The sequence below is a fragment of the Orcinus orca genome, chromosome 15, assembly GCF_937001465.1.
Source record: "Orcinus orca chromosome 15, mOrcOrc1.1, whole genome shotgun sequence".
Classification (NCBI taxonomy): domain Eukaryota; kingdom Metazoa; phylum Chordata; class Mammalia; order Artiodactyla; family Delphinidae; genus Orcinus; species Orcinus orca.
The window spans coordinates 78,525,011-78,537,672 of NC_064573.1; the positions used below are offsets into that span (position 1 = coordinate 78,525,011).

The window sequence follows — 12,662 nt, forward strand, 5'->3', positions numbered from 1 at the left end:
TAATAATGTGTAATGTGCTTTCAATTTTTAAAGTGATTTCATGTATTTTGTTCAATTCTAGTTGCAACCCTATGCAGTGGTTAAGAATTGTTAGGATTTACCCCTTTTATATATGATAGTAAGGCATTTGGGAATTGAGAGGCCAACAAAAGATCATATAATTTCTATAAAGTAGAACTGAGGCTGAAACTCAGGTTTTTGGATTTTCAATGTTTTCCACTAAAAATGTTCAGATGAATGGCTTATGTTTTCCTGTTTTATGCTTTTTCAGTCTGGAATACTATATTCTGAAGAAAATTCTTCTGCTCTATCTGCACACCATGCAATGGTTGCTTCATCTGTACAAATGACACAATATACAGTAGAGCCACATCATATGCACTTCTAGCTTATATACATTCAATAAAATGAGTTGAGCAAAAACACAAAAACAAATTTCATGGTACAGGTGATTCTGCCCACCAGTGCATTCCATGTATATACGCCTTGGAGGGAGCGTGAGATGAGAGGCACGTGGCTCACGTTCCCCTGCCCACATCACATACAGTGAGCATCTCACCAGGCTGGGTGTGAGCTTAGGGTTGAAACATACATACAACATACGGCCATGGTCATACACCATGGCCAAGAAACACATTTCCATACACATCATTTGAACCTACCTCCTGCATAAGATGTGGAACCAGGGTGTATTCCCTAATAAACCCTTCCCAACCATGATCCAAGCATTCTATTTAAGTTTCAATGGAAGCACTATTGACTTCTTTAAAAGCAAGTGATCTGACTCAAATAAAAATGTTTGTGTTCATGCCCACCGACACTGAGTAAGAACTAGAATTCAAAATTTAAGTGGAGATGTTGTTAGCATATGACATTTAATACTTTCTTAGCTTCAGTTCTTAGTTGTGTAACTGGTTAGAAAATAGTGAGCATCTGTGTGTAGTGATGATAGAAGAGGCTCAACTCAGCCTACGGTGATCCTTTTAAATGTTTTCATTAACAAAAAGGACTGGTAATACTCAGTTTTGGCAAAGGTAGAGGAAAATAGGTAGTCTTTGCTGGTGGGAGTTATAAACCCTTAGAGGGCAATTTGGCAATATCTATTAAAAATTTAGGTATATACACTCTGACCCAGAAATTCTACTCCTGAGAATACTATATCCTACAAAGTACTTGCATACATGTAAAAAGATGTATACAAAGATTTTCTCTGTAGCATTGTTAGTAATATTGCATAACTTCAACAAAATATCCAACAAGAAGTACCTCATTAAATAAATTATTCTATAGCCATACCCCCCCCCCACCCAAATACTATTGATGGTTAAAAAGAAGGAGGCAGAGTTATATGTCCTAGATAGTAAATGAAAAAAATACAAAAGAAGAGAGTTATGAAACAGTATAGTGGACATTTTTGTAGGTTCAGTATCCATTTCCCCTTCTGTTGTTAACACGCTCCTCTTTTTGCTTGAGAAGCTACTCCACCCTATCTGGAATCAGAGACACTATTGAGTAAGGGAATAAGCACATTACCTAATCACGTTCTATCTCTCCTAGGAATTTGAGTCTTAAGCAGAAATGATACAAAGATGAAACACGGCTGGAGGAGGTACATCCAAATGGCAAGGTCTTGAGGAATGTCCATTAGCTCTTGCCCTCTAGGTCACGGAATTTGCTTTCCCCGCTTGATTCTTCATCTTTTCCAGCTAGGGGTCTTCAGCCCATACCCTTCCAATAAATTCCTTTGCATGCTACGTCAGCAGAGTTTGTTTCTATTGCTTGCAAATCAAATAAACCCACTGGTACTAATGTAATCTTATTTTTGTAAAGTTAAAGTTATATATAATATATAAGCTGTACGTGTGTATACATGCATACCTGAAAAAATCTGGAAATATATCTGCCAAATTAATGGTGACTGTCTCAGGGTAGAAAGTGGGTGGGATGGGATTATCAAGCACTTTTCACTACTCAGTATTTTTCTATATTTGTCTTTTTTCAATGTTCTTTTATTACTTTTGTAAATAGAAGAAAAATACCTTTGAACATTTTCACTGAGGCAGCTCTGGAATAAGACTAAACAAAGAAAAAAATCTAGACTCTTAAGAAATAAACCTTGGTATAGTTAGTTATTCTTCACTCCATTGGTTAGAACCTGATACTTACGAAGTTATGAATGTGGTTTCTATCATTTTTGGGAATAATTATCTTCTATAGCTTTTATTGGCACTAATTGCCCCCTTAGCTTCGGACTTCTTCCAAATACATGACACTAGAATAAAAATAATAATTGCCAGACGAAAAAGAATCCCAAATACCTTGTTTCCAACTTGCTATTGGACTTTTTGATTTGGACTTTTTAGCCTTCTAACAAACTCAACTTGTGTTGTACTGAATTAATCAGTTTCTTATCAATACCTCTCTCTAAGCTTCTCCGTTTCTGCCCAAATCTACATTTCCCTAAGTCTTAAACCCTAGAAATAACTTTAATTCTACCCTCATCTTTTCTCTCATATCCTATTGTATGCCAAGTCCTGTTTATTTTATACTTCAAATGTTTAAAACCCATCTCTCTTTTGCCAGCTACCACCATTATCTTTGTCTATACCCTATTCCTACCACCTGATCTCTTTGCTTCTAGTTTCTTCCCTCTAACTGATGTTTCTCAACCTGTTTTTCCCCTATTACTGTCCCCATCAGGAGCCTTTTTAGACTTCCCCCTTTCCAGATCATCCTCACCTCTGAAATGTTAACACCACAGATACACTGTATAGCTTTTCATGTACTATGGCCCTTCAGAGGGGCACAAGACATTGTAATACCTAAGACCCCCCTCCCCCACAAGAACCCATTTTTAACGGACCCCCTGGGGGGGCAATATTGCCCCCATTGACAATGCACGCTCTAAAAATCAATCTGTGCATCACCACCAAACTGGGCTAATCTCTGTAAAGTAGAATTTTAACCATATCACTCACTGCCTGGCTTGAAAATGTTTAGTTTCTTTCTCTTCCAATAAGATGAGATAACACAGATAGAGCCTGAGCCTGGCCCATGATTACATGTGTTCAATAAATTTTAGTTTGCTCCACCCTTTTTTCCTCCCATTTGAATACTGCTCTCCAAAAAGCTTACACCAATTCACATTCCCATTAAATGTGCCTGAAGGGCTTGTTTCCCTCATGCAGGCTAACCCTTGATATTTATCCAACTTTGATGTTTCTACCAATGTGCTAGCTCATTTGAGGGCTTCTCGGATTACTCCAGGTCACAATGATTTCCTACTGAACTTTGCATCTGCAACCGATTCACATTCTGTATTCCTCATCTCAGTGAATAACATCATATTCGTCCAATTTCCCAAATTAGAAACTCTGAATTCATTTTTGACTCCTCCTTCTTCTGAAATTCTCACAGCATTTGGTTTGAATTACTGTCAGTTCTGCTTCAGAAATGTCACTCAGATCTAATCTCTATCCTCACTGCTTCTTCCAGGTGGAACTAGAGAAAGAGCATCCCTAACTGACCTCAGTGTACTTTACTTCTCACCACTCTAGGCTACCCTCACACTGAGGCAATAATTCTTCAAAATAAAGAACTCTCATTGTCATTCCTCTGCTTAAAACCCTCTCACGCCCATGCAACTGCCTTCAGGCAGAAATCTAAAAGTCTTGCGTTAAGAATCAAGGCCCTCCATCCTGCTTCCCACTACTCCTGTTCTGACACTCCACTCCACACTCCCAGAACACTCAACTCCCCATCAATCACGGAGTCCTCCAAGCCCTTTCATGACTATATGCCTGTGAGAGTTTATTTATATCTATTACTAAACCTAACACATTACATTGTAATTAGTCTGTTACATGTCTGTTTCCCCTCTTAGACTTCCGGCTACTTGAAGGCAGGGAGGATGGCTTCTCAATAGCCCTGGCATCTCTAGCACAGTGCCTGGCACAAAGAAGGCACTCGTAAGTGCTGGATGACGGAATGAATTAACGTAACTGTAGAGCACCATTATGTTATTTAAGTGTTTCATGGAGAGTCACAAAAACGCAAGTCTTTGACAAACAGGCTAAAAGCAAAAATTCTCTATTCTACTTCTTTTGATTCTCCACTGCATGCTATGGCTTATAATAGGTGTTCGAGAAAATTCTATTACATTTACTTGGAAAAGGTTGATTCCTTGTTCTATAAATGGGCTTTCTCTTATCAGTGGTAAATTCATTCCCTGGCACTTTTGTGTACCTACTTTGTGTCTGGCACAGACTGCACTGATGCCTGTACAGGTTAAGGATATAGGAACGGACAAGACAGACATGGTCATGGTCCTCACAAAGCTTACTGCTTTTTAAGTCAGTGACAGTGGTTATGAACAAAATAAATACCTCCCGAATGTTCTGCTGCTCCACCTCATGCCGCTTGATCATTATTTTCCTCTTGAAGAAACGACAGTTTTTATCGTAGTACAGTCTCTGCTGAGTGAGAAGGTGGGCTTCCTCTTCAGCCTGTGTGTGCTGCAAGTTCTCTTTATGCTTGGATATCCGCTCCTGCTTTTCTTTCTTGGGTGTGCTATGGTCCTCATTCATCTCCTTTACAAAAGCAGACAAAAACAAAACCCCAAAAAACATGCCAGTCTCATCAGGCAAAAAGAAATATAATAGCTCATTGCAATGCAGATTAAATTATTTTGGAAGCAATTGAGAATGTAAGGTCAGAAAGGCTTGGTGTTGCACACACACTCCCCCCCACCTCCCTTTTTTCTTATCAATTGAGAAGGAGACTTGTTAGTTTTCATGTCTTTGGCTTCTCATGCTCAGAAATTATGAGTTCACTCATTAAATCAACACACACTTATTGAGTTCCTATCGTGCAACAGGCACTGTGCAAGGCACAAGGATACAATGGTGAGCAAAAGAATATGGTATCTGCCACCATGGGGCTTTACAGTCTAGAATCAAAAATCAATCAAAGAACCACAGAAACGAACTGAAGATTACCGTGATAACTACCGTGCAGCTGAAGTACTTGGTTCAAAGGATGCTGAATAAAAAATATTTGATCTTGGTAACAGCTAAGCTGAAATTTGAAAAATCTGTAGGAATTAACCAGCGAGAAAGGAGAGGAAAGAATACCCCGGGCAGAGGAAACAGCCTGAGCAAAACCCTTCGGGTGGGTCAATGGAAACATGGTACGATCAAGGAACCGACAGGAGGCCAGGGTGGGTGGTGCAGCATGACATGAGATGAGGCTGGACAGACAGGCAGGACCGTTACTGGACCTTACAGGCCAGGTCAAGGGCGCTGAGTTTTGGCACAGGGGAAACGCATTTTATATACTTGTGGGGGTGTCATAACGAGGCGTATTCGAAAAGGACGATTCTGGCTGCCACATGGAGAACAGGATGAAGGAGGCAAGAGCACGTCCACGGAGACAGCTAGGAAGCTATTGCAAAGGTCCAGGCGAGAGACGATCGGGGCTTAGACAGAGGAGGTGGTGACAAGATGGAGAGAAGTAGGCAGATGTCACAGACAGGAGGTAATGCTGCAAATGTCACTAGTTTGAATTTCAGGAATGAGCATTCTTTATTTGATATTAGAGGGTAAATACACCACCTATATTTTCAAAAGGAGAAAGTTCATAATTGTTTCAGACCATATGGGTAAAGGGAAGAAAGCAATAAATCAGAACAGTTAAGAAGATGTTAGTCTATGGGGAAAGTAAGAAGACCACTTTTAGAGAAAGTACAGGGCACCCTTCTTTGTTCATACTGTTCACACCCACAAGCTGGACCTATAATACTTGGTTAACTACTCAGTTGAAATCTCCTTTAATTACTAATAGCTATTTTACTTGATGTTTTGTGATGTGGCCATCACACACTACTTAGATTGTTTTTGCACTTAGCGAAGAAGTCTTTGTAAATCAGCATTCAACTTTGCTGTTCCAGTGAAATCTCAAGTGAAATATTAGAATCAATGAGAGCAAGAGCTGTCTGCAGCACGGAGTAAGCTGGGATCAGCACAGGAAGGCTGGCGGACTCATCTCTTGATGCTGTGACTTTAATCCTAGGTCTGGCATTAACCACTGTGTTGCACACCCAAATTCAAATACGATCATAAAAATTCACTCCAAAATCAAGGATAAATTATTTCTGGACCATTCATCATTCTGTATTGCCCACGCCCCTGTCATCTATCAACAGTAGGGGTAACGGATATTGTTTTGTCATCCCAAGGACGGTATCTTTTATATCAATATCTAAACATACATGCCATTTTCAATAGTCTGAACTAAGCTTTACTTCATAAGGAGTAATACTAGCTTTGCACAGAAAGGCTTATAAAGGCGATCTTAAATTGGCTGTAGGCTTGTTTTTCTCCATGAGCATGTTGACGGTCTTATACATTTAGGCCTGTGGTCTCTAAAACTCATAAAACTGAGTATGGTGAACCAAAAATAGCCCTATTCCTGAGGACAGAGTGGGGACTTTTGAATGCTGTTCTGTGGGAAAACCTTCTAAAGATGGAGTTCATGCAAATCTCCAAATACCTTAGTGGTACAAATGCTCAAAATAGTGGCTGCAGCCATAAAGTATGGCCTCCAGAGCATGAGTGAACACATAGAGTTAGAAATAAGAAAATCTTCAGTTGAGAAAATTCCAAAATTTCTTATTGAAAAATCAAGGTTATCTCTGTGATCCAGCAACATCTTTCTATTATGATACAATCATCAAGATCAAACAATAACTAAAAGAAAATGGAGAGCACGTGAATCTTCTTGGTTTGGCTATTTTTCTCTACAACCTGGTTTTCTAGACCTTACAGTGTCAGAGATTCTTTCCATTCTGGCAGTGCGGAGCAGATACAAATTTCTGTTTGTTCCAACAATTACCAGTGATTCATCTGGGCAGGGCAAAAGATCCTGAGGCTCACCCCAACCCGCTTGCTTTCACTTCCTAATTAAAAAAGAATTGGAGAGGAATCTTGCTAAGTCCCATATTGTTAACTTAGAATATGAGCTCAAATGAATGATTTCATACATTAAATCAATGTCCCGTCTGAATGCTATTAAACCTTAATACACTACTAGTCCACAAATAAGAAGTCCTAAGTCTCATGAGGAGGAAAGTCTATGGAACTGCAGGCAATTCACCTGTAAGTACTGGTAAAAGGAGAAGTGAAGAAATTTGAGCTTTAAGATCAAACTGCAATTCTTCAAGGGGACTCTCTAAGTCCACTAGAGGTCGTCAACCAAACATTCAAGAATTAGTCACTCATTTATCAAATATTCACATGTACCAGACACAGGGATACAGTCATGAGCCAAGAAAAAAAAAAAAGACATGGTCTTTTCTCTGACTGCTTACTGTCTAGTAGGGTAAAACAGCTCAAATAATCACTAAAAAAAAAAAATGTATATATATATATATTTTTTTTTTCCAATCATATATATATGATTGAAAATTAGTGTTGTAAAACCAGAAGCACCTGTCTTGGTCAAGGCAGTCAAGCAAAGGCTTCCCTGGGGAAGTGAAATTTAAGTTATGGTACTAATAAGCAATCCTTAGTCTTACAAGGAGGTTGGGAAGGGACTGGAAGTGGGGGTGGGGAGAGCACCCTGGTGGAAGGAAGAGTGAGAGCAAAGACGGTGGAGAAGGCCAGAGCTTGATGCGTTTGAGGAGCCAAAAGCGACCACAGTGGCAGAAGCAGCACTAAGTCAGGGGCGGGGTAAGCAGGTGGGGGGAATGTTGGTGTGAGACGAGAGTGGAGGGGAGGCAGGTAGCTGACCACATATGAACTTCTAGTATTTTGATCTATCCTAAGAGCAATGGGAAGCCAATGAATATTAAAATCATGAAGAGATATGATAAGACTCATGGTTTGAAAAGACCACTGGCTGAAGTGTGGAGGACAAACCAGAAGTAGGCAAGAATACTTTAGAGTTAGGCCAATCAATGGTTTCTGAAGTGTGGTGCGTGGACCAGCGCCATCAGCATCACGTGGGAATTTGTTAGAAATGCACATTTCAAACTTCACCCCAGATCCACTGAATCAGAAAATTTAGTGGTAGGTTAGCAATCTGTTTTAATAACCACTTCAGGTGATTCTACTGGAAAGTTTGAGAATCAATGGGTTACACTATTGATCACAATGTAAGACGAAGCAATTTTAAGTTCCAGCTGTTCTAATGGCAACTTGATGACTACAAACTATCGGTATTCTTACCTCTTTTATTTTTTCCTTACAAATCTTATATTGCTTCTTCTGACTTTCTAAGAAAGTTGTCAAGTCTTTCTTCTGCTGGGCCAAGATCTGTTGCTGGAACTTCTTCTCATCTGCTGCAGCTACCTTTGCCTGATAAAATAACAAATGTAATATAGGATGAATTGTTCTTCATACAGAATTCAGCTGTCTATATTCTCGAATGCATTAAAAGAGTGCAAAAGTATTTTTGAACAAACAGTGAAAACACAGATAAGTAAATGCCTGTTTTGATTCTCCTGTATCTTAAACAGACAAGAAAAAAAAAATTGAAATTTTTACCAGTGAAAAATATATTCCCAATTATGGGAAAAACATGAAGGTAAACCATAAACATGTTGTTTTATTGAACACATACAAAATACATGGTATGAAAGGTGAACTAAGGATTATAATAAAAGATTTTTATCATATTGTTGGTGGCCTAAGGGTTAAATTATAAAAATGGATAAATAACGATGACTGGCCAGTTTTTTTCCAAGAATTTAACTCTCTAATTGGTTATTTCAACTATCAGATTTTTGAATGGGGTCATCTTTAGTATAATAGGCAAAGTTAATGACATTTTGCTTCCCGAGGCATCTGCTATAATCCACAATAGTTGGATATCAGGACATTTTGGGGGCTCCTAAATGGATAGAAAACAGACCAAACAAAAGATGACCCAATCAAAAGAAAGCAACCAAATCTAAGTTTCAGGGAACCATCTAGACGAAGCACATATGTACGATGAGCTACTTCGGGAACAGAGAGAGAAGTCTACTTTATGGTTCTTTCTATGGATCTTTTCACCTTTAGCTTCTATTATCAACAACTTTTCCATTATGAACAATTCTTTCCACATATTTACCAAATCAAATTCCCAGGAAAGACTCTGACTGGTTTATTTAATCAACATCGCCCCTGTTTGGGCAGAGGTTTACATGCCAGACTGCCTCATAGGTTGATGGCTGTTTGGGGGAATGCTTCTACAATTCTGATGTTTCCTTCCACGTAGAGAGAGAGAGAGTAATTACTGAAACACTCCTGGCACCCTGTCCCCAGCCACTCCATCCCCAGGGAGCACAAATTCACCCCTGCTTTTCCATACTATGTAAGTCTCATCGGGGGTGGGGATGGGGAAGGCGACTGGTTTAGCACTGCCAGTGCCTAGGTGGGCAAGTCTGTTTAATTTTGTTCGGTATTATTAGACCTGTTTCCATTCAGATATAAATCACTTCTCCTATCTAATATTTATCAGTAATAAAGTGATATTTTGACTCAATCTCCATTACCTTCTTGTCTGTTTTTAAAATTAGTAGAACCTGGATGGGAAAGAGAGATGGTCCCTAGAAGACCCAAGCAGTAGCCAGATCAATTACTTGCTGCCATTGGTCAGGTGCCCATCCCTAGTCCAATCAGCTGTAGGCAGGGATTATCGCCACTAAAAGGGACTATTTGTAGAGCAGTTTTCTTTTGAAGAGGACTGTGGGTGAGGCAGGCACAGTAACAGACCTGAGTGGTGCAAGTTTCCATAGGATAGAAGCATGTTGGTTCTTTTTATGTGTATCACACCCCCATCAGGGGACTGATGCTCAGAATATATCTGAATGGACAAGAATGCAATATATACTTTCAGTTACTCTCTTAACTTTTAATGACAATTTTAAGTAGCCCCATAAAACCTGGACCCCCTTCCCCAAAGCAGTACTGTCTCTCCATCCCCAAAAAGCACACCACTCCCGCCTCCAGCTCGCAGGATGCTACGGACTGGAACAGGCTTGGCTTGGCTGTGGCAGGAGGGCATGTGTGCGCATACTGACCTCCTTTTCTATGATAGCCACTTGCTTCTTGGCCAGCTTCTCCAGCTCGATGGACGAGTTGTTGGCATGTGTCTCCACCTCCTTCTGTAGCTTGAGGCGGTGCTCGTCCATCTCAGCCTTCAGCTTATTCTCCAGGGCGATCAGCTGCTTCTGGTGCTGGCGCCGCATCCGCTTATAACCTGACATCTGTTCCCGCAACTCGTTCTCCTGCTCATGCTCATGGATCTGTCGTGTAACCTGATTTGGGTTGGGGAACAGAACTCAGGTAACCAGATTCGTGGAAGAGAAACTTTCAGGCAAAGCAGAAGGACCCTCTGGCATAATTTTATTTCTCACTGTCACCATCAATTTAATTACCATTTCCTGAACACTCACATGTACCAGGCACTGAGTTGGGTACTCTTTATATTATCTCTAATCTTACAAACCATCTCATTCACTTATTCAGTCTATTCACTCATAAGGTAGGTGTTAACGCCACCGTTTTATAGATGAAGAAATTGAGACTTAAGGGAATTAATATATTCATTCAGCCAAAATATATTTACACTTTTTTTTTTTTTTTTGGTGGTACGCGGGCCTCTCACTGTTGTGGCCTCTCCCATTGTGGAGCACAGGCTCCGGACGCGCAGGCTCAGTGGCCATGGCTCACGGGCCCAGCCGCTCCGCAGCATGTGGGATCTTCCCGGACCGGGGCACGAACCCGTGTCCCCTGCATCGGCAGGCGGACTCTCAACCACTGTGCCACCAGGAAAGCCCCCTTACACATTTTTGATATATCATAATGTATACCCTGAAGGTCACATAGCTAATAAGGATTAGAGCTAGATGCAGACCCATTTCTGTCAGATTCCAGAGCCATGCTATTTCCACTACACCCAGGATTTGTCAACCCTGGCACTACTGACAATAGCCAGATAATTCTTGGTTTTGAGAGGCTATCTTGTACATTGTACGATGTTTAGCAGCATCCCTGGCCTACCCACCAGATGCCAGTAGCACATCCCAAGTCAAGACAATATTAAAAATGTCGGGCTTCCCTGGTGGCGCAGTGGTTGAGAATCTGCCTGCCAATGCAGGGGACACGGGTTCGAGCCCTGGTCTGGGAAGATCCCACATGCCGCGGAGCAACTAGGCCCATGAGCCACGACTACTGAGCCTGTGCGTCTGGAGCCTGTGCTCCGCAACAAGAGAGGTCGCAACAGTGAGAGGCCTGCGCACCGCGATGTAGAGTGGCCCCCACTCACTGCAACTAGAGAAAGCCCTCGCACAGAAATGAAGACCCAACACAGCCAAAAATAAATAAATAAATAAATTAAAAGTCTAAAAAAAAAAATGTCTGTAGACATTGCCAAATGTCCCCTGGCGGGCAAAATCCCTCTGGTTGGGAAGTGCTGCACTATAGCATATTGCTTATTTGTTTCTTTTTAAAGATCATGTCTCTAACAGTCGTAGGAATCTTGAATATCCTTTAAAATAGTTTGAACAAGATTTATTTCCAATTCTTAACATGAACGGAGCGAGAGTGAGAGCGAGCTCTCTCCTTTTAAATCATCTGTCTCCTTCCTCCCCTTCCCCACAAAAGTGATATTAACAAATTATATACACTCCCATGGTCTCCTAAAGAGGAGAAAAGATTTCTATGATTTTTGGATGGTTACTTTTTTTTTTTTTTTTTTTTTTGCGGTACGCGGGCCTCTCACTGTTGTGGCCTCTCCCGTTGCAGAGCACAGACTCCGGACACGCAGGCTCAGCGGCCATGGCTCACAGGCCCAGCTGCTCCGCGGCATGTGGGATCTTCCCGGACTGGGGCACGAACCCGTACCCATGTCCCCTGCATCGGCAGGTGGACTCTCAACCACTTCGCCACCAGGGAAGCCCCAGATGGTTTCTTTTCTTAGTAATTTTTCCTTAATCCATTCTCAAGTGAATATCCAACAAACTGAAGATTGCAAATGTAAATTTCGGCATCTCCTGTTTCTTTCTATTAAACCTTTTCCGATTTTCCAGTCCTTCCTTTAATTTACAACCCCTCATTATTGTCCTGTTCACTTCCTTCTAATCATCCCTATTTTAGTAGAAAACCTTAATTACACAATTATCACTTTAGTTTTGTTTTACACTAAGTAATTCAGTCACTCTGATCTACTAGTATAAGACACTTCTCCCCAACCTAACCCTCAAACAAGTTTTACTGGAAATTTTCATGCTCCTATTAATTCTTTCTACTATTTTCAGTTTGTGGGTCAAAGTGCATTTTGTACAAAGAACAGTTTGTTTCTTTGCTCTTTTTAGAAGGTATCCCTGCATACTAGACTGAGTCCTTACTATCAAGAGAGTACTGTTCTGTAACTGGATAGTATTATCAAAGTATACCATTAAACATAAGCCGAACTTTGAAACCTTTCCAGCTGAACCTAACACTAGGTTTCTTATATTCATTTCTCTTTTCTAAAGGACAATCTTCTTTAAGGATGAGGAGTAAGAACAGAATATACTTCAAGACAAAGAAAAAAAAAAAGGGATAGTATCACCAAAGAGGCACCTAAAACTCTACAGAAAATAATAATGTTTTGTCATCATTATAACGTTTTTTTTA

The 12,662-nt window shown here is 40.5% G+C and overlaps 1 protein-coding gene across 4 annotated transcripts in view; it reads right to left on the reverse strand.

Moving 5' to 3' along the window:
* Nucleotides 1–12,662, reverse strand: part of TAOK3 (TAO kinase 3) — a 187,969-nt gene that overhangs the window by 13,813 nt on the left and 161,494 nt on the right. For all 4 annotated transcript variants that reach the window (XM_004281483.4, XM_033408667.2, XM_049698196.1 and 1 more), the window contains 3 exons: nucleotides 10,064–10,300; nucleotides 8,226–8,354; nucleotides 4,386–4,589 (listed from right to left, as the gene is read on the reverse strand). In XM_004281483.4, coding sequence (XP_004281531.1) covers nucleotides 4,386–4,589; nucleotides 8,226–8,354; nucleotides 10,064–10,300 — 570 coding nt within the window. The remainder of the gene's footprint in view (nucleotides 1–4,385; nucleotides 4,590–8,225; nucleotides 8,355–10,063; nucleotides 10,301–12,662) is intronic.